Genomic DNA, 22,558 nt, shown 5'->3' on the forward strand with positions numbered 1-22,558 from the left:
CTCTTTCCCCCTTCCTCCTCAGCTGTTTATGTTCCAGCTGTGTAACTTTATTTCACTAGCCTCAGGAACAAACTCCCATCATGGCTAACCAACAGCCTATTCCTACCACCACCAGGCTTCGCAGTGCCTCTTTTTTGTCATGCTGCTACAAATATACACATACATCATGGTCAGTCCCCTTATTTGTGGTTAATATCCTTTGAAACCATTACTTTAGAATAGCTGTATTTTATTTCACAACCCATGTTAAAATATCTTTTCCTTCCATAGCAGACCAACATTTCAATATAAATCTAACCCAAGCAGCTGTTCTGTGCATGAATCACTTTGCATACTAATAATTTAAGTTTGAGAGAATGTTTTTTATCCTAGTTAGGCCATAGCCCATTGAAAGTCTGGCATGGTTTGATTAGGCTCTTTGCCAAAGTATACCCCTGAACCAGAATTGTTGCTTTATAGTTGCAGTTTAAGGAAACTACTTTCCTCAATGATTGAATAACCCAAGATAGCAGTTTTGAAAATTAGACCTGTAACGGTTAAAGAGAACTATTTTAAAGAAAAACAAGGCAGATTTCAATGCTTGCAATTTTATTTGTGTCAACAGAGAGACATCTTTTATTTTATTTTTTTCTTAATAGTTGCTTTATCTTCGGGAGGTTGAGCCGGCTTTTCTTTTCCCAGAAAACAGGTGTTTGGGTTTAAGGTCAAAGACAGTTCTATCTGCCTCACCTTTCTTGCCCAATTGATTCATCACCTTCTGAGAATTCTTCATCATAGTTTTTGCTTTCTTTATCATCTATAAAAAAAAACATTCGCAAGTAAAAAGGTGCACGTTATGAATTTAAATATATGGCCACATATTGCTCCATATGCATTGGAACTTCAGTTTCCATTGAAATAAAAACCTATTCAAAGCTGAAAATCCACATTATAGATGACCCGGCTGATAGTGAATATATGCACTTGCATATATCTGAATAAACTGATAATTTCATAAAACAGAGACGTACCCTAGCATCACGAAGACCAGAGACATCACGAGGAGTAGTAGAGCGGCTACGGCTTACTGGCATAGATGCAGGTGGTTCAGAATCTTCTCGCTTGCGTTTACGGGTGACACTGCGTGATTTTCTTCCCCCGGCTAAATAATGTACCTGAATATTTGCAAATAAAGAATCTAATCAGACACCTTAAAACATTAATCAGGTGCCTTGCTGCAACCTGGTGTCCTATTAACATAGATTCTTGTATCAGATGAGAACCCACAAAGAGTAAACTCTGTAAAAAAAAATTAATTACAGGTGTAGCAATGATACAGAAGGGGGGAATAAGCAAAAAAAAAAAAAAAGCATATCTTACATCAGAGTTGCCGGTTACACTAAGTCCCAGATTTGTCATCTCCTGCTCAAGGGTTTTCTGTTGAACCTAAAGCCAGAAGTAAAAAAAAAATTCAGGTTATTTTTTCCATATCCAAAAGCCAGTGCCCCCCACCAAACCCCAGATAGCCAACGCATAAGCAACCCTTCACTCCCCCAAAATACCTTCAATCCAACACTGAACTCACTTCACCTTCACTTCACAATCAACTCTACTACACACAACTTCTTTGCTGCTCTGCTTTTATAGCTGCTCATTATTGGGCAGGTGGGCTGGCTAGGGTGAGGTCTTAAAGGAGCAGGGCACTGTATCCCATATGCTAGCTAATTTTCAGTCACTAAGGAACCTAGAGAACAGCCCTAAACTTCTCAAAAGCAAGGGAGAGCAGAGTGCAGAGCAGCACAGCTGTTTGAGATGAGAAATCAACAGCTCCAATGCTCTTTTGCTATTCCACATCTGGAAAAGACCATCTCAGTAACAACGGTTTTGAAATTTTACCAATTAAGAGTTTGGGTACACAGACAGCAGGCAAAGGTGGCCAAATGGCTGTTCTTTGAACTGTAGCACAATGCATCCCAATGCAATAAATCTTGCAAGCTGAGAGTACATTTGGTGTAGTGGCTAAGACCACCAGACTAGAAAATAAGAGACCATCATAACTATGCAGATTCTCAATCATCCAGGTCATGGTTATTCCAAAGGTGCTTTTTCAAAAGGCAACTGGACATTCTTCCTTTTTTTTCCCTTGAAAACATTTTGGACAACTTTTCATCTGAAATAGTATAGGGTTCCCTGCCTGGTCAAGAGGTTTAACAGAGTTGGAAGGGACCTTAGAGTTCATCCAGACCAACCCTCTATACATGCAGGAGACTTGTACTAGGGATTCGAACTGCCGACCTTTCTGATCGATGAGCTCAGTGTCTTAGCTACTAAGCCATCAAAGTCAGGGTTTGGACTAGAATATCTCCAAGGCCCCTTTCTGTTCTTCTGTACTGAAAGTTCTTCAGTGCTTTTTATGTACATTTCCAGGACAAAAACCAAGAAAACGTAGTTTTTCCTCAAGGTTAAATTGATTAGAGCAGTGGTGTCCAAACTTGAGAACGTTAAGACTTGTGGACTTCAACTCCCAGAATTCCCCAGCCAGTCATGCTGGCTGGGGAATTCTGAGAATTGAAGTCCACAAGTCTTAAAGTTCCCAAGTTTGGACACCCCTGGATTAGAGATTTCAGATGGAAGATTATCATAGGTGCAAGCCTGCAAATTAGAGAAACAAACATAAACCACAATTCCTCTCTACTTCAAACATGGTTGCATAGCTTCTTTTTGAATTCTTAGCAAAATTAAGAATTCTACTACTTAAAAAAGATAGCATATGTGGGAGGATGTTCTATTTATTCATGCACTTGTATTATTTTTGCAAACAGCTCAAGGCAGCAAACATTCAACACATTTTCCTCACAACAACAACAACCCCTTTGAGGTGAAGTGAGCTGACAGGGATTGATTGGCCCAAGATTACCCAGCTGCCTTTCCTAGTTAGTTAGGGCTTCAACTCATGGCCCCTTGTCGCAAATATGCTTTTCCTTTAAAAACAACAACAATCCAAATATGTTTTTCCCCTTGAAAATGTTTCACTTGTCATCCAAGAAGCTTCTTTAGTTCTTCTACAAGTTCAAGCCATGACTTAGGCAGGAAAGCCAGCTAGCTGACTTTGGGCCAGTCATTCTCTCTTAGCCGACCTCATGGGTTATTGTGAGGAAAACAGGAGCAGGAAGGTAGGTTGGATTTCTCTGCTGTCTTGAGTTATTTGTAAAAATAATAAAGGTGAGATTAAAAAGAATGAATAAATAAACATGGTTTATATTCTATTTTTTAATTATTTGCAAAACTGAGGCTTTTAATTAATCAAAAAAGACAGCAAATGTAGGATTAACAATATTTAATTTTGCAAAGAATTCAAAAATAGGATGTAACTATCTTTGAAATGCAGAAGAATTGGGTAACCATGTTTCAAGTGGAGAAGAATTATGGCTTATGTTCAGCTTTCTTAATGTGTAGGCCTCCAGATATGGTGGTCTCCCCCTAATGAAATATTTAACCAGCTTTACCTTTAGGGAAAACTGGCTGAAGTAATTGTGTACTTAAACTGCTCCTATCTAATTGCTTGGATGGCGGATAGTGGTCACTATAAATACTCTGGAGTTATATGGACTACAGGGAATCCTCAATTTACAACCACAATTGAGCACAAAGTTTCTGCTGCTAGGCAAGGCAATTGTTAAGTGAACTTTATGTGACCTTACTTGTGATAGTAAAGTGAATCATTGCAATTGTTAAGTGAACTGGTCATTAAGTGAATCTGGCTTACCCCACTGACTGCTGGTTGGAAGCTGGCTGGGAAAAATCATAAATGGTGATTATATGATTTCCAGGATGAGGCAACTGTCATAAATACAGGTGGTCCTTAACTTTCAATAGTTCATTGAGTGACCATGCGAAGCTAGAACTGAAGTCACTGAAACAAAGTGACTTACTATCTCTTTCCACATTTGCGACTGTTTGTAGGATCTCCATGGTTGTGTGATCAAAATTCAGGCGCTTGGCAGCAACTGATTCATATTTATGACCATTGCAGTGTCCTGGGTCATGTGATCACCTTCTGCGACCTTCATACAAAGTCAATGGGGAAGCCAGATTCACTTAACAACTGCAGCGATTGGGCTTAACAACTGGGGAAAGATAGGTCATCAAATGGGGCAAACCCACTTAGCTATCGCGTGTAAACAGAAATCTTGGGTTCAATTGTAGTCATAAGTTGAGTATATGCCAGTTGACTACGAAGGTTATAATGGCTGCAAGTGTGAAAAGAGTGTCATAAGTCACTTTTTCACTGCTGTTGTAACTTTGGTGTGATTGCCCTCCAGGTCGAAGGCTCTCCAGAATCTGCTGGGATTACCTGACTTCCGGGGGGTGTTTTCTTTTTGCTGATATGCTCCTGCGGACTACTGAAGGCTGCTCTGCGTCACAAGGGACCACTATTCTTGAAGCGGCTTTGGAGAATGATTCTCTACACCCTCCAGAGCCTCTGAAAACCGTGTGAACGCAGACACTCCCATTCCAGCATGATTTTCATAGGCTCCAGAGGCCGCACAAGAGACCATACAAGAACAATCTCTAAATCTCACCTGACCTTCCCACTGTCCCAAAATCATGAAAGAACGCTTTCAAAGCTCATGCTTCCAAAACAGTTGTCATGAGCGGCATAAATAGGAGTGTTTCAACTCTGATACAGGTCAAAGTTTCACCGCCACTGGATTAAACAGGGCCATCTCTTGGAGCTCCAGAAGTGTAGCAGTCCTGCCCTCCAGAGTAAGATTTCCCTTAGAACAGATGTGTCAAGCACGCGGCTAAGGGCCGGATCCAGCCCATGATAAGCCACTGAGTTGGCCCATGGGGCCGTCCTGTAGACAGTGAGGGATCGGCCAAACCTACCCAGTTGGCCGTGATCAGGCCACGCCCACCAACCTAAGGGCAAACAAATTCCTGATGCAGCCCACGATGGGATCCAGTTTGATACCCCTGGCCTTGAGAGCTGAATCCCCTCTCCGCCATTGTTCAGAAGAGTGCTGAAAATCTGGCTCGTCACTCAGGCCGGAGACAAGGTAAGAGCGAGAGTCTTCACTTCGTTTACTTGCTATTTTATATATCTTATCATTTTCATTGGTTTGATTGTTGTGATGTGTCCGGAATGATTTGAGAGTCAGGCAACAGAAAAGTTTCCTCACTTATTATTCCATCATCATCATCATTATGGAAAGAGTAGCAGGGCCCTGAATGTCTCGTTTGGGTACTTACTAATTGTTAGGAGATTGATTGTGTGATGCATGGATCACTGTTTTAAATGGGAATGGTAATCAATAAATATAATGACCCAATTTGATTGACACATCACTCTATACCAGGGGATCCTAAACCTTTTGCCAACCATTTAGTCTAATCTTCATGTTGCACACACTTCCTTTAAAAACCCAAACACCAAAATGAACGCAAATGAACCATGAAAGGAATATAAAGAAACTTTGGGATAAGGCGGATTTATTACAACCAGACATAAAGTCCCCGACTTATGAATGTAATTGAGCCCAAAATTGCCACTGTTAGGCAAGGTAGTTTTTTGAGTGAGTAGTGCCCCCACTGTACACTGACCTTCTTTAACACAGTCTTAAGTGAATTACCTCCCTTGTTAAGTGAATCATGAGGTCATTAAGCAAATCTAGATTCCCCAATTGATTTTGCTTGTCAGAAGCTGGCTGGGAAGGTTGCAAATGGTGACTACTTGATCCCTCAAGACAGGGCAACTATCATAAATATTGGCCTGTTGCCAAGCGCCTGAATTTTGATCACATGACTGTGATCACATGACTGGGGATGCTGTATCAAACCCGCTCATGTCCATTTTTCAGTGCTGTTGAAACTGACAGTGGTGGGTTTCAGATCCCAGTGCAAACGGTACCATTGATTACCGCCCGCAATGCTCCAGTTGCTCGGCAGAGCGTCACACAGGTGCTGTATGCTCCAATTGAGTCCCAATCGTCTCAAATATAGGTAAGGATGGTGGGCGGGCCCTCCGGAGCACCGTACCGGAACGGTACCTGGTGCTCCGAGCTGGCATCAGTACGCCGTACCCGTCTTATCCCACCACTGAACTGCGTCCACTAGACAAATTGTTGTAAGTCAAGGACTACCTTTATCTATTTCCTTCAGCATAAGGAAATCCTTCTTTCCTTCTATTTTTTTTTTTTTTTTTGCCTTGCTGCCTGTATAGGCAACCGAAGTAAACTTTTTAAAACAAACCACAGCTGAAAATCCCATTGAAAAATCTGCTGGTTTTAATTCCTTCTACCGTAAATGACTTATACTTGATAAGAAATTTAAGACCTAAATTCAACTTTCATAATCATGTGACCAAACTTTGGAACCCAGCAATATGATCACATTTGCAGCGTTCCATGATCAGATGACTATTTTATAATTCCCCCCCCAAAAAAAACCTAGCACCTACGTCCAGTTTTTTGTAAAACTGTACCATAGCAAACAATGACTTCGCTTTAGTGTTAGTCACTTAATGATCACTGCACATAAAAGGATGTAAAATCGGCAAGAGGGGCGTAACTAGAGGACTACCTGTCAACCTTTAAGATTAGGTAGTCCTCAACTTACAACCAATTTTGAGCCCAAAATTTATGTTGTTAAGTGAAAGATTTGTTAAGTGAAATTTGTCCCATTTTAGAACTTTCCTTGCCACATTTGTTACGTGAATCGCTGCAGTTATTAAATTAGTAATTGGTTGTTAAGCGAATGTGGGTTCTCCATTGACTTTGCTTGTCAGAAGGTCACAAAATGGCTCCTGAACATTGCAACCATCATAAGTGTGAGTCGATTGCCTAGCATCTGATTGTAAATCATGTAACCGTTGGGATACTGCAATGGTCATAAGTGCGAAAAATAGTCATATCACTATTTTCAGTATCATTGTTCTAACTTTGAATGGTCACTAAATGAACTGTTGTAAGTCGAGGCCTACCTGTATCTAATGGAGTCCCTTATTTCTTTCCCAGTCCAAATTCCTCCTGCCCGTGACATGCACGCTCACACCCCACCAAATTCTTACCCAAAGTTTTTTTTATACTTGCCTTTTTAGCTGTTCTAGGCATTCTGGGCCCGTGTATGTTCTTCTCCTTTGATTCCAAGATCTTCAGTTTCTTCTTCTCACGAATTTGTTGTGCCAACTGCCTGATTCCCATCATTTCCTCATCTTCGCTTTCTGAATCACTATCATATTCTCCAGCTGCTTCCTTTAGCTCTTCTTCTTTCTCCAGTTGTTCCAATTTCTGGAAAGATGCCACACTCAATGGATTAGAAATTGATTTCTATTGTGCATTTTCTTTGTGTATATTCTATCATATCTCAAGACTTAAAATGGACACCTAACATCAAAAACATAATCAAAAAGGCACAACAAAGAATGTTCTTTCTGCGCCAACTCAGGAAGCTTAAACAGCCCAAAGAGCTGCTGATTCTGTTCTACAGAGGAATTATTGAGTCTGTCATCTGCACCTCCATAACTGTCTGGTTTGGCTCTGCAACCAAACAAGACAGACACAGACTTCAACAGATAATTAGAACTGCAAAAAACAAAACAACCCCCCCCCCCCAACAACAATAATTGCTACCAACCTGCCTTCCATTGTGGACCTGTACACTGCACGAGTCAAAAAGAGGGCCATGAAAATATTTGCAGACCCCTCACATCCTGGACATAAATCGTTTCAACTCCTATCCTCAAAATGACTCTATAGAGCACTGCACACCAGAACAACTAGACACAAGGACAGTTTTTCCCCGAATGCCATCACTTTGCTTAACTAATTCCCACAACACTGTCAATAATTTACTAAGACTGTATTATTATCATCATCATCATCTTCCTTCTTAGTATCTATCTCTCACCACTTATGGCTATAACCATGTTGCTTGTATTTTTCAATTCATATTGTTTTTATGTGTTTCCTAGTACAATTTGCTAGCTTATTCATAACCTTGACTATCACTAAGAATTGTATCTTATGATTCCTGATAAATGTATCTTTGCCTTTTTATGTACACTAAAACATGATGCACTAGAGCGGCAACGGCGAACCTTTTTTGACTCGCGTGCCGCAAGTGGGGGGAGCGCAGGGGGGTCGTGTGCGGGCGTGCCGCACCCATAATGTAACGCGCGACACCCCCAGTGCGCATGCACGCACAACGCGCGACACCCCCCCATTTTTACATGCTTTTTTCGCCCTCCCCAGGCTCCCTGAAGCCTCCCCCGCCCCGCCCCCGGAGGCTTCAGGGACCGTCCTGAGGCTTCCCTGAAGCCTTCAGAACGCTTAAAACCACCCTCCGAGCAAACCGGAAGTGACTTCCGGGTTGCTCGGAGGGTCGTTTTAAGTGTTCCGAAGGCATCAGGGAAGCCTCCGGACGGTCCCTGAAGCCTTCGGAACGCTTAAAATGACCCTCCATACAACCATTTTGGTGAAGAGGGGGAGGTTGGGAGACAAAAAATGCTGTATAAGACGCACACAGATTTTCAGTCTCTTTTTTGAGGGAAAAAGGTGCATCTTATACCCTGAAAAATACGGTATTTTTTTTCCATCTAGTACACCATCAGTAGTTTAATACTTACTTTCATGATGTCTGGGTCAATGTAATCAGCTATGTTATGACCTTCCCAAATCTCAGGTATCACATCGTATTTTTCAGATGGATTCATCAGATCCCAATATTCTTAAAGCAGGGGGGAAAAAATGAAGGACTTTTATTTGTGCAACTCTAAAATTCCTGCAATTGTATTCAGTTGACAGCCTTATTAATAAGAAAAGCCCATCCTAAAGTACTAAATTACATGCTGGAAATAAGTTATATATAATGGAGGTCTTAAGCTTGTTTGTTTCAACAGACAACATTCCTTAAATTCTGAAGCATATAAAAATTAGATAAAAATATAGATTTGAAATATATGCTTGAACTATATATGGTCTAAAAAGCCTATAGAATAGAATTCTCCACTAGTCGGGAGTAATTCCTACCTATAACTTGGTACCATTCTTAACAGAATATGAAAAATGGACCCTACCAATACAATTAGAATGAGAATTATTTATTGGTCAGTGCACAACATACGTACAGTGATTGCACTTCCTCAATACAAGGGGAAAACGTAGGCCTAGAACTTATGAGATTTATCATAACCAGTGGGGTTTTTCATTTATTTATTTCTGCTTTAGCTGTTTACAAAAAATAATCTGATAGTGACCTGCTGTGTAAAACTGTTGCATTTATAAACAGAAAGATAACTTGAGACTTACTCTTAAGATCCAATATATATTCATCCCCCATTTCCATTTCCAAGTCTTTCTCCTGCAACAAAGATGCATCATTAGTTAAGAGTTTCTTATAAATTTCACAAAAATCACAAAAAAGGTCACACAGAGAGACAAACTGGCCTAGTGGTCATGGCATCAGGCTAGTAACCGGGAGATTGTGAGTTCTAGTTCCCACTTTAAGCATGAAAGCCAGCTGACTGATTTTGGGCCAATCATCAGGAGACTGTGAGTTCTAGCCCTGCCTTAGGCATGGAAGGCTACAGCTGGATAACTTTGAGCTAGTCATTCTCTCTCTCTCCCTCTCAACCCAACCTATCTCACAGGGTTGCTGTTGTAGGGAAAACAGGAGGACGATGAAAGAGATATTAGATATTTTTGCTGCCTTGAGTTGTTTATAAAAATAATAAGAGTTGCAACGTAAGATAAATTATTATTTCTTTTATACCTTTAAGATAAAAGTAAAGGTTCCCTTCGCACATATGTACTAGTCGTTCCCGACTCTAGGGGGCGGGGTGCTCATCTCCGTTTCAAAGCCAAAGAGCCAGCGCTGTCCGAAGATGTCTCTGTGGTCATGTGGCCGGCACGACTCAACACCAAAGGCACACAGAACACTGTTCCCTTCCCACCAAAGATGGTTCCTATTTTTCTACTTGCATTTTTATGTGCTTTTGAACTGCTAGGTTGGCAGAAGCTGCGACAAGTAACGGGAGCTCCCTCCGTTAGGCAGCGCTAGGGATTCGAACCGCCAAACTGCCCACCTTTCTGATTCCCTTTATAATTTATACCCCTAAAATACTTACTAGTTTCTTTTTTGGGCCATCGACTTCCATGTGCTTCTTCCGCATCAAGGCTCCTTCTGGAATAAAAGGGGGCCTTTCCTAAAAGGCAGGAATGAAACCCAAAGTGAACTGAAGAAGTTCTTTTTTATATATGTACCCGATTCATGGGTCCTCAGCCCCTGGGGGCATGGCCTACTGGGAACCGGGCCACCCAAGTAGCAGGCGAGCACACAAAAGCCCCATTTGCGCAAGAGGTGGGCATTGTCTCCAACACCCCCTTCCCCACCGACTGCCCCTCCCAGTCTGCAGAACCAGAAAGTTTAGGGACCTAGGTTACTGTACTAGGTTACTGAGCATGACAACATCCTCCTCCTTTTCTTTCAGTCTGTAAGCTGACAAATCTTCACTGTTAATCTTTTTTCCCCACCGCAAAAAAGATCCATACACTCCTTTTATATGTATTTAACTGGAAACCCTTACAGGAAAATTTGCCAGATGTGGATACATCTTTGCAATAGAGGCAATGAGATACAATATCTCTCTTTCTCTCTCTCTCTCTCTCTCTCTCTCTCTCTCTCTCTCTCTCTCTCTCTCTCTCTCACACACACACACACACACACACACACACAAACGCGCACAATATATAGACACACATATACACACACACCTTGTTGTCCCTTTTTGTTGGAAGAGCTAAATGTAGCCTGTTCAGTACATCATTCACTTTGTTTCCTTTCATTTTGGTGCCAACGCGATGGGCCAGCAACCTGTCACAAGCCTGAAAATAATAATAAAATATTAATTCAAGAAATATTGAACCCAGGCAAAGCATATCCAGGCTTACAGACAATCCTCAACTTACAACCAGGGGCATAGCAATCGTTCAGAGTTAACGGTAGAAACCCTTCCCCCAAAGCGACTTACAACCCATTTCTAAAATTATGATCTTTGTTCTGCCTGCAGTCACATGACCTCATTTGGGACACTTGTCAACCGGGCCACATTTATGGCTGTTTGAAGCATTCCACGGTCATGTGACTGATATATTCTTTTTTCTAAAAACTGTTTTGACTTCCAGTTTTTGGAAAGGAACACACACTACAGCGATCAACGGGCTTGCTAATGAATTGGAGCACCTGCCGAACAACTCTTGCAAAAAAGCTTGCAGTCAGGTCCACATGTCACAGTCACATGAAGACTCACTTTTCAACTGTTACAACCTACTAAGTTGGCTGGCTTAATTACAGTCATAAGTTGAGGTCTACTTTTAATAGATTTAAGTTATAGGGAGGTACTTGCATGTTAGAATTATGTCAGATTAGGATGCTTTCATTTGACTTTTGGTATGGAACAAGGTATTGAACTTGAGGAACTAAATGGCTTCTTGTCTATGGAGATTCTCAGTTATTCAGGTCATGGTTGTCCCAAAGGTGCTTTTTCAAGAGGCAACTGAACTTTCTGGCTTTTCTTTGAAGACGTTTAGCTTCTCATTCAAGAAGTTTCCCCGCCATCCAGACAGAGCTGAAGAAGCTTCTTGGATGAGAATCAAAATGTCCTCAAAGAAAAACAAGGAAGTCCAATTGCCTCTTGAAAAAGTACATTTGGGATAAAAGGCTCCTTACAATATCACACGATTCTATGACAAAACCAATCTCAGTTTGGGGAGAAGAATTTCTCAATTTCAAGAAGTGTAATTTAGTACCTGACCAGAAAAGAAATAACAGTAAGGCAAGAGTTAGGAAAAGGTGTAATCACATGTCCCCTTGCAACAGCCAAATCATAAGGCAAAGCTACGGGTAGTCCTCGACTTACAACAGTTCATTTAGTGACTGTTCAAAATTACAACGGCAATTTAAAAAGTGACGAAAGAAGAAAGATATTTTTCCTACACTGGAGACGAATTGCTGCAAGCAATTTCCAGGAATTGACAAATAGAGGATATCTAATTTTTTTAAGTTCTCTCTTTGATTATATACAATGATATAGGAAAGTTCAACCGCCCACATTATACAATGTCATTTAAAAAAAAACAATATAGTGCCAAACAACCATAAGCAGGGGAGAAAACTGGCATTAGCATCTGCTGCAAACATTGGAGCAAGGGAATGCAAGTAGAACCCAACATCTAATAAACGGGAGGATTTTATGACAGTGCAAAGATCAAGCAAAATTGTTTTTGTTTTTCTAATGCAATATTTTAATGCAAGCTGCAAAATAGTCCCTGAATAAGCAGAAGTGAATTGAACCGAATGTAGACATTTAATATACACGCATTCACTTACTTCAGTTTTAACCTGAATAACACCTTCTTCTGTCATAGTGCTTGTCTCAATCACAGGAAGTCCATCAGCTTCTAATTCAGCAAATATTTTCTGAAAGATGATAGATAAATGAAAGCTTTTGGCAAAATTAATTACATGCACACTCGTCCCTAAGGTATCCAAATAGTAATTTATCCACATGAAACATCATGTAAAGATTGCACTGGAATACAGAGCAACCTCAAAACTGCACGCTTACTTGTATACAGGAAATTGTGTGTGTGTGAGAGAGAGAGAGCGTCTGTCATATAAACATACTTTTTGATATGTCAGTTTAATTAATATTTCCATGTTATAGGAAAAAAACCTGACTTTAGGTGCGTGCATTCTGAAACAGACTGATTATTAGGGAAGGTTAAGAGTGGGTGTTATTGTTTCATATTCCACTAACATTACAAAAAAAAAATGAATCTTTCAGTACGTGGGTAGATTTCAGGCTTGCAAGATGAACTTTGCTCATCAGCAGAGAAAAGTGCAGAATGGGAGGGGAGAATAGGAGCCAGAAAGCGTGTTGGATATGTTCGCCACTTGAATTATTTCTAAAGTAATAAAAGGCCAGGTATACATAAACTGAAGGGGAAAATCAATCAGCTGCCACCAGAACTGAAGATAGAAAGCAAAAAAAGTTGCAATGAAGAGACTGCTCGGCTAGAACAACAAAGGTAGATATTGAATGATTAATGCCTAGACTGCAATAGAAAATGCAAATAGAAATGACGTCTTTTTTTTAATATATAAAGATATCTTAAGAGTCCAGCATGGCAGACCACCAGATCTCTGAGATCTTTTATAGACCTCAAAGATTTGGGAGTGAGGCGCTCAAGCCACCATGACAGGGAAAAAAATGGAAGGGGAGGGAGGGAGGAGGAGGAAGAGAAGAGGCTAGCCAACCAAGACATAAGCATGCCTTTGTCTGTGCAATCACTGCTTCTGAAAACTACTCACCTGATTCTGTTCTGAAAGTTCAGAAATCCTTTTCACATCACATTTATTGGCTACAACAATTAGAGGCTAAAATAAGAAAGAGAAAGAAAACATTGAATAAGCCAGCTTGGATTTTCTAACAAAAAACACGGAAGCTTTAAAACATAAAGGGGTAAAATACTAGTCACCTTGTTGGCAAATAATGGCTTAATATTCTCAAAAAGTGCCAGCTGCTCTTCCAAGCTGTGGCCACACTGTTCTGATATATCCATGACATAAAGCACAGCAGACCGGAGATGGGCAAGTGCAGTTATGGCCTGCATCTCGATGGTGTTTCTGTCTTCCAAAGGATGATCCAAAATACCAGGAGTATCTATGACCTGCAATGGAACGGACGAAAATTAAGAGAGCTGGTCTAACAAACAAGAGCAAGGTAAAATACAAAGCCCCATCTGAGAAACCATCTCAAATGAAAGTAGGGCATTAATAATGTGATTTACAATTGTCTCCAACCACAGATTTGGGGACCGGCACCAGGCTGCAGGATGCCAGAAACTGGTCATGCCAACAAGCGAAGCCCCATCCGCAGGATTCAGGCAGCACGTAAAACCACGGCCCCCTCCAGTCCACGGAAAAACCTCTCCCCATGGAACCGGTACCTGATACCCAAAAGGTTGGGTACTGCTGATTTACAATAAAGAGCCGAGGTGGCGCAGTAGTTAGAGTGCAGTACTGCAGGCTACTTCAGCTGACTGCTGGCTGCAATTTGGCAGTTCAATTCCACCAGGCTCAAGGTTGACTCAGCCTTCCATCCTTCCGAGGTGGGTAAAATGAGGACCCAGATTGTTGGGGGCAAAAGGCTGACTCCATAAACCGCTTAGAGAGGGCTGTAAAAGCACTATGAAGCAGTATATAAGTCTAAGTGCTATTGCTAATACAGGTAGTCCTTGACTTATAACAGTTCATTTAATGACCATTCAAAGCTGCAACAGCACTAAAAGAAATGACTCATGACTATTTTTCACACTTACGATCTTTGCAGCACCCCCACATTTATATGATCAGATTTTGGATGTTTAGCAATAGGCATGTATTTATGTCTGTTGCAGCATCCTGGAGTCATGTGATCACCTTTTGCAACCTTCCGACGAGCAAAGTTAATGAGGAACTCAGATTCACTTAACAACTATAGCAAGAAAGATTGTAAAATGGGGCAAAATTCAATTAAAAACTGTCTTGTTTAGGAATAGAAATTTTAGGCTCAATTGTGTTGTAAGTTGAGGGCTGCCTATACAAACACAGGTACTTCTCGACTTACACCTGGTCACTTAATGACCATTTGTTCAACAGACCTCACCCCCTTCCATAGATACTTATGGCCCTGTTTCAAATTTCCACCTGGAATACATGGAAATCAATAACAAATAAATAGTAACAATAATTTAGAGCCCGAGCAAAAATTCCAAAACCTGAGTTTGTAAGACAAAAAGAAAAAATATATACTCCCTTAAATAGGAACAATTGATTGATTTAACTAAGAGAGTTTTTACCTGCCAACGCAAATACTTGTAATCCATGTGTCCCACAAACAGAGATTTTGTGGTAAATGCATATGGCTGCACATCTACATCAGCTCTTGTTACCTAAAACAAAAAAGGGTGTCATTTATGAAACAACTTCTGTTCTGAACCCCAACCATCAGTAAATGTGCCAACACATACAATAAATGTTTCTAAACTGGGGTGGCACAGAATAAAAATATTTTATTTTCTGAAGACAGGAAAATGGGAGATGTATTTTCTTATAATCTTTTGTAAGATATACTACTATATCTTACAATGAGGTAAGATGTGAAACTATTATTAACAAATACTAACATGTATTTTCTGTTTAGGAAACGATACATCAACAGGACCGTTCTCAATCGAACTAAGCCTGCGATTTTAAATACAGTGTTAAGAAATTACTTGTGCTTACTCAGTGTTTATTATTACACTCTAATTTAGTGTTACTCTGATGCAAGGAATATCCACAAACCTTATTTATGAAACTTGATTTCCCAACGTTGGGGTACCCACACAACAGGAGAGTCCGTGTGTTAGGATCAATGGTTGGCAATCGTGATAAATGCTGTCGTACTGAAATTTTTTTAAAAAGGACACAAAACTATTGTTTAGATGCATAATATTGTAGTTTTATTTTGCGTATCATATGAATTTAGCCATTATGGTATTAAATATTCAGTCATTCATTATGGTTTTAAATTATGCAGCTTGGCCTGTTTAACCCACTCAAATGCATTCAGTTATCCCATTTTGTATTTGAAGGACCGCTGGGCGGCTTAAAGGATAAAACTCAATACCAAAAGCAAATAACTCCTCAACACCCAGCAACAACAATCGGACAAACCACTTGATGGTATCCATAGCACACTGAGGTCTCCAGGCCTGTTGGCAGTACCATGTCTTCAGAGCTTTGAGAAAGAGTATCAATGTGGAAGCTTATCTATGCATGGATGATGTTTCACAGGGAACAGGCCAGAAACCAGAACAAATAAAAGCAGTCAGTAAATATACAATTAAAAATTATAGAATAAAATAATAAATAACAGATAAAATCTATGATAAAATCCAGTCTGTCAATTATACATGGTCTCACTATATTAAAATTACAATCCATAAACTTTGAGGCCCGTCGTCAGTTTAATACTTAAAAGGGAAAGGAATAAGCAGTACAAAGAGTTTGCCACCTTTGCTTTATAAAATAGCTTTGGTGGATTAGACACGTGTTTCCAACGAATCCCCAGTGCTGCTGCGCAGAATCTAGCCACCTGCTCTGTATTTATGGACTGTTCATCCATAAGCAACCACTGAAGCCATTGATTAGGAATTTACATCTGGTGGGACCATGAAAAAGGGCCTTTTTGGTGCTGGCCTCTTCTCTGTGAAACATCAATCCCCCGCCAGGTGTGGCTGGGCCCCCTCACTATTGCTTTTCCAAAAAGCCCTTAAAAATGATTTTGCCAGCGAGCATAGGGACCATAAATGGAGATGGAGACAATCCAAGCAGTTTATTTGTGTTGTTGCTTCCATGGGAAGGATGGGATGGAATGGGATCCTGGTGAATTTTTAAATGTTATAAGTAGCCTCGTGTCACCTATGTGGGACTTGGACAGCCATATAAATTTGTTTAGTAAATAAATAGTAATTTTCTATACTTGACATACCTTGTTCTAAATATTCCAGGCTCTGCTTCTGTCTTTTGATTATGGTACACATCCGCCCCAAGGCTGCACGTTTCAACTGTTTGCATCGATAGAGGGAATCCCCGTATTTCATCAGACGCACGTAATCTTTGGCAACACTAAGTCAAAAAACCAGGTATCAAATCTACAGTATATTTTATCAGCTAGGAGAATGTTTAACTTTGTTACAATTTTACTTCACTTGATAGGACACTATTAGTGGGTTAGAAGGAACAAAGAATGATAGCTAGAAAAATATAAATATTATCAGTTCATCTGTCACAGTGAATTAAAATATATTTGACTTTGATTTCATTTCCCCACCCCCCTGAACTCAGTGTTTCTCAACCTTAGCAAGTTTAGATAAAGGGTTGAGGTCCTCCTCACACATATGTGCTAGTCATTCCCAACTCTAGGGGGCTGTGCTCATCTCCTTTTCAAAGCCAAAGAGCCAGTGCTGTCCGAAGACGTCTCCGTGATCATGTGGCTGGCATGACTAAAGGTGCACAGAGCACTGTTACCTTCCCATCAAGGTGGTCCCTATTTTTCTACTTCCATTTTTACATGCTTTCAAACTGCTAAGTTGGCAGAAGCTGGGACAAGTAACGGGAGCTCACTCTGTTATATGGCGCTAGGGATTCAGACCGCCGAACTGCCCATTTTCTGATCGACAAGCTCAGTGTCTTAGCCACTGAGCCACCATATCCCTAGCAATTTTAAGATATGCAAAAATTGCTAAGGTAGAGAAACACTGCTTAGTTTGTAAACAAGGATTGTCTATTACTTTTTAGTCAGCAAGTCGTAGTTCAGCAAATTTTAACTTATTGTGTGTGTTTTAGGGGTTCAAAATCCTATATTTATATATATTGCTTTGTACAGTTCTTTTAATTCCATTTTTAACCTCCTCCATTCCAACTGTACATATTCAATTTTTATTGTATTTTGTTGTATTTTATTGTATTGTATTTTATTGTATTGTATTTTGATATATTTTGCATGGACTGTACACCGCCCCGAGTCCCTTTTGGGAGAGGGGGCGGTCTAGAAGCATGAATAATAAAAATCATTATTTAGTATGACATGTTGGAACTGCAAGTTGAGAGGCCAAAGTCAAAGCCTATCTCCAGTTGAGTACCGAATTTACTGGGTGACTTCAGGCCAATCTTTCCCTCCCAGCTGCACACATTTATTGGTATGAAAATAAATTGGCTGAGAAATCCTCAATTGTCAATCAGGTGAGCTTCCAGAAGTAAGATAGGATATAAATGTAACACTTAATAAGTATGTACATAGTGAAATTCTCTTACTTGTCAATCAGATTTTTGGCAATATTTATTTGTCCCAAAGCTAGCTTGTAATGATCTTTATCGTAGAGTACATTCATCAAATCTGCATAAAAGGGATGAATATCCTGAAATCAACAAAAAAAGAGAGAATTGATCAGTAATATATTTAATGAACAATTTGTCAATAAAACATGCACAATTCCATTTAACTTTTAATTAGATTGTATAGGTATGCATTAGCACTCTAATCCAGTAGCCCCCAATCTCTTGGGCACCAGTGACTGATTCTGTGGAGAGATTTTTCCATGGACTGGAGGGGGAATGGTTTCACCTGCTATCTGCATCCCATGGATGGGGCTTAATTGCGCAGACTAGTTTCTGTCATTCCATAGCCCAGTATCAGTCCACAAACTGGGGGTTGGGGACCCCTGCTGTAAACTGCAGAGATTTAGAGTAAAACCTTCTCCAGGATTAAAAACAATATATGAAAAATGCAAAAAGAAAGAAAAGTGTCAGGGTTCCAAGTAATAATCCCATAGAAAGCAGAACTCTGAGGTTGATAGATTCCTCAAAAAATAGTTTCATTGGAGATATCATATTGGCACAATCTGGTAAATACCTTAGGTTTTTTAATTAGGTTTTTACCTAATTAAAAAGTGAATGTCCCCCCTTTCCCCAAACAATCAGTTGGTCCAATCAAGGTGCTGGTTGGTTGCCTGGTTACTTTACCCCTCCTTCTCCAGCCACCTGTTGGAATGTCCTTGGTTCCCACAGGAAACTATTTTGTTTTGGCTATAAAACTCCCATCTAACTATTCTCACCCTCACTATCCTCTTTGCATTGTGGCAACCCTGAAAAATGGCCCCAGCCAGGTTCGCTTCAGAGTTGACAGTATGACAATTATAATCAACATGTGACAAAGGAATAAACAAACATTCCTGCACGCTTATTATAACAATTCCCAAGCCTATTAGAACAACCAGATCTCAAGGGTTTGGTTCTGATGACTTTCAGCCAGGATCCAAAGGAATTCAAAGCTAATTCTATGAACCCATGGAAAATTTTATTCCTGTAAGGCTGTAAAAGCTCAAAAAGTAACTTATGATACGGCATGGACAGAAGCTGTTCGTTTAAAAAAAAGTACATCGATCAATCCATATTTATCCAATAATATACAAATTTCAAGATTGACAAATTAATTCATTATTTATTTTGCCAGGAACAGCACAAGTATAAAGTGTGATTATATTTTCAGAGATACCAGAATCCAACCACCATCAGTCCTTTATAAGTACAATGAAAAATGAATAGCATCCATAGAGCATTTTAACATTTCAATGGAAAAAGATCCATTGACGATTACTAAATACCAAATTGCTTATAGAAATTTTATCCCCATCATCCAATCATAAAGTTTAAGATTCCTTCTCCTTCTCAAACCCAGTTCCTAATTATTTGACAGCAATGTTTTAGCACTACCTTAGTCCCCATATTTCTAAAATTCAGGCAGTCCTCAACTTATGACAATTGAGTGGGACATTTGTTAAGTGAGTTTTGCCCCATTTTATGACCTTTCTTGCCACAGTTGTTAAATGAATTGTTGCAGTTGTTAAGTTAGTAACCTGGTTGTTAAGTGAATCTGACTTTGCTTATCAGGTTACAACAGGTGATCACATGAACCCAGGACCATGCGACCATCATGAGTCAGTTGCTAAGTGTCTGAATTTTGATCACATGACCATAGGGATGCTGCAATGGTTGTAAGTATGATAAATGGTCACAAGTCATTTTTTTCAGTGCTGTTATAACCTTGAACAATCATTACATGAACTGCTGTAAGCCAAAGACTACCTCTATACGAACTTTCTCCAAGAAAGAAGATATAATTAAATTTATGCAATGCTTTAGTTGAAAAGTCACTTACATCAAGTTTTGGGAAATCCATAATTATTTGAGTAAGCCTGTCATGATAATTTTGTTGGGTATATTTTACTTTTCTCATGTAGAAATGACGGATTCTGTGAATTTGATAATGCTTATGAATGACTGTAGGAGTCTTTCGCTGGGTCTTGGACAATGTTAAATCAATGAAGTCCTGCAAAATAAAGAAGAAATAACAACTGATGAAAATGAAGAAGCAGCAACAGTTATTATCAATGGTATGAAAAAATGTTGACATCCCCACAGAGGAGAAATGTGTGCCAATCCTGCCCAATCTCTGAGATAGGAAATGAAAACTATGAACCATTACAACAGATATTCTAAATAATAATTTGTTGTTGCTGAGTCACTTAGTCACGTCTAACACTTCGCAGCCCCATGGATCACAGCATGCAAACCATCCCGGTCCTCCTCTATCTCCCAGTTTTCCCAAATCCATGTTCATTGTATCAATGACATTAACCATCTCATCCTCTGCTGTTCCCTTCTCCTTTTGCCTTCAATCTTTCCCAACATCAGAGTCTTTTCCAAGATGATGTCTCTTCTCCTTTGGTGGCTAAACTACCTGTCCTTCCACAATCAGGGTTGATTTTATGATGTACTGCTTTGATGTACTTGCAGTCCCAAGATTCTAAAGTCTTCTCCAGCACCACAATTCAAAAGCAAATTGTGCACACGTACACACACACAATAATTTCTACCCTTGACTGAAGGAATAAAAAGGTCTGTGTTATGACATTACATCAATAATTATATCGTATTTTTAAAATTCACCCCAATCCCTTTCCTGTACTTTACAGATCAATTCGTTTATTTTAGAACATATGCATACCTTACTTCTGCTAGCTTTGATGTACTCTTTACCAACCAAGTTGTTTTCAGAAACAGATCTACCAAATTTGTACCTTTTGAATACCCTATCATTTCATCCTCCTCCACTTTATCACCAGTTTCTTCATTTTCCTATTTCAGGAGCAACTGATGTTATTCTACATTTGTTCTTTCTTGTGATAATTTAACACCTCCAAGGGAAATCCTTTGATGAGAACATGAATACTCTTTCTGATTTTTCTTCCCCTTCAAATCTACTACTAGCAAGTTTTTTATAGCAATTTTCATTTTCTCTTCAAGAACTGAGCCTGCTTTTCCCCTTCCTGCGCCCGGACCACCATTTTTTCTTCTTTACAGCTTCACTTTATGCTCTGATGTCTCTGGATTATTTGATGGTATACTATCAAGGCATTTTGAACTCCTAACAGCCAGCTAGATTTTCTCCATGACAGTCTGTCCCTGACCTGGTCTTCCAATAGTGCAGTGGCCCCCAACCTTTTGGGCATCAGGGACTGGTTCCATAGAGACAAGGAAGGGAGGGAAGAGGGAAAGGAAGGAAGGGAAAGAATAAGAAGGAAGGAGGGAAAGAAAGGAAGGAAAGAAAAGAGAGGAAGGAGGAAAAAGAAGGAAGGAAAGAAAGAAAAGGAAAGAGGAAAAGAAAAGGAGGAAAAGAAAGGAAGGAAAGAAAGACAAGGAAAGAGGAAAAGAAAGGAAGGAGGGAAAGGAAGGAAGGAAAGAAAAGGAAGGAAAGAAAGACAAGGAAAGAGGAAAAGAAAGGAAGGAGGGAAAGGAAGGGAGGAGGAAAAGGGAGGGAGAAGGAAGGAGGGAGGAAAAGGGAGGAAGGAAAGAAAAGGAAGAAAAAAGAAAAAGAAGGAAAGAAAGAGAGATGCTGTCGTCTGCAATGCCAACCTCGGAGCCAGCCCAGATGCGGTGGAGCTCAAGGAGGCGGCTTCAGTGAAGAGGGGGATTGGATTCAACTGGCGATCTTCATAAAGCCGCTTCGGCCTTTCTTCACAGAGGGCAGATCGGAGCCTCCTGGGGGCTCGGAGCCTCCTTGGATCCCCTGCCAGAGGCGGAGCATCGCCGTCCTTTCCCCGACAGAGACACGTGGAGTTCCCCGGAGCCCGAAGCCAGCAGAGCCCAGGCGATCGCGTGTCCCTCCGGGCGAGAGGGATCCGGGGTCGGGGGCTTACCTTCGCGGACGGGACCACCATAATCTTCCTGAAGTTGTAGAGCGCCATGGCGGCAGCGCGATCGCCCGGTGCCCGGCCTGGCTCGGAAAGGCGGATTGGCACGGGGCACCAGGACTTCCGGTGAGAGGAGTTCTCGCGGGAGCTGACACCGGAAGTAGCTGTCGATTTCCTCTCGATCGCCCTGTCACGTGGCCGAAGAACGTCAACCTAACGTTCTACAGGTTTTTTTCCACTCCGGAAATATACGTGTGGGCCCAAATCTAAGCCAATGGGCAAATTGACAATATTGAGAGTTTGGGGAGGCGGGGACAAGCATTCCATGATCGCAAAATGAATGCGCAACCTACGGCTTCCGTCGTCACGGAAAGGCGTTGATGTCGCAGGATAGCGATTCTCTATTTTTCGTACTTCTATATGCCTTAGATTTGGGTTTTTGTTTTTTTTTAACCTCAGTGGTAAAAGCCATTTCGAGTAAAAGGATTGTGCGCCGCCAAATGGCTCGATGTAGAACTGCAGTTTGTTCTTTCCATGACATTCGGGCCAAGGAATTCGGCCAACAGCTTAACCGTGTAGTGATTAAAAGCAACCGTTAGATGTCAGCAGACATACAAAAAACCCTTTTAATTCATGATTTTGCATAGAATAGAAAGAATAGAACTGGAAGGGACCTTGGAGGTCTTCTAGTCCAGCCCCCTGCTCAGGCAGGAAACCCTATACCAGTGATGGCACACCTT

The 22,558-nt window shown here is 40.5% G+C and overlaps 1 protein-coding gene across 2 annotated transcripts; it reads right to left on the reverse strand.

Moving 5' to 3' along the window:
• Nucleotides 1–571: 571 nt before the first annotated feature.
• GTPBP4 (GTP binding protein 4) lies at nt 572–21,977 on the reverse strand. Of its 2 annotated transcripts, none has more exons than XM_081970908.1 (17): nt 21,825–21,977; nt 19,784–19,954; nt 17,881–17,984; nt 16,556–16,692; nt 15,367–15,467; nt 14,880–14,972; nt 13,518–13,709; nt 13,351–13,416; nt 12,367–12,456; nt 10,752–10,862; nt 10,106–10,183; nt 9,288–9,339; nt 8,606–8,706; nt 7,071–7,268; nt 1,360–1,425; nt 1,011–1,154; nt 572–796 (listed from the first exon to the last, which is right to left on the reverse strand). In XM_081970908.1, exons 1-17 carry the CDS (start codon nt 21,870–21,872, stop codon nt 644–646), a joined length of 1,905 nt encoding a protein of 634 aa, XP_081827034.1. In that variant the 5' UTR covers nt 21,873–21,977; the 3' UTR covers nt 572–643. The 2 variants fall into 2 exon arrangements, with proteins under 2 accessions (XP_081827034.1, XP_081827035.1); XM_081970909.1 differs by lacking the exon at nt 21,825–21,977 and adding an exon at nt 21,541–21,733.
• Nucleotides 21,978–22,558: the final 581 nt, after the last annotated feature.

This window comes from Natrix helvetica (genome assembly GCF_964273705.1).
Source record: "Natrix helvetica genome assembly, chromosome: Z".
Lineage (NCBI taxonomy): Eukaryota > Metazoa > Chordata > Lepidosauria > Squamata > Natricidae > Natrix > Natrix helvetica.

Excerpts from the sequence above, each read along its gene's own strand:
- GTPBP4 (XM_081970908.1), bottom strand. The coding sequence starts at position 21,872 with ATGGCGCTCTACAACTTCAGGAAGATTATGGTGGTCCCGTCCGCGAAG. Across the intron at positions 13,710-14,879 it reads ACAAGTATTTGCGTTGGCAG|GTCATAGATACTCCTGGTAT; the intron begins GTAAAAACTCTC and ends GTTCCATTGCAG. Across the intron at positions 1,155-1,359 it reads GTGTAACCGGCAACTCTGAT|GTACATTATTTAGCCGGGGG; the intron begins GTAAGATATGCT and ends GCAAATATTCAG.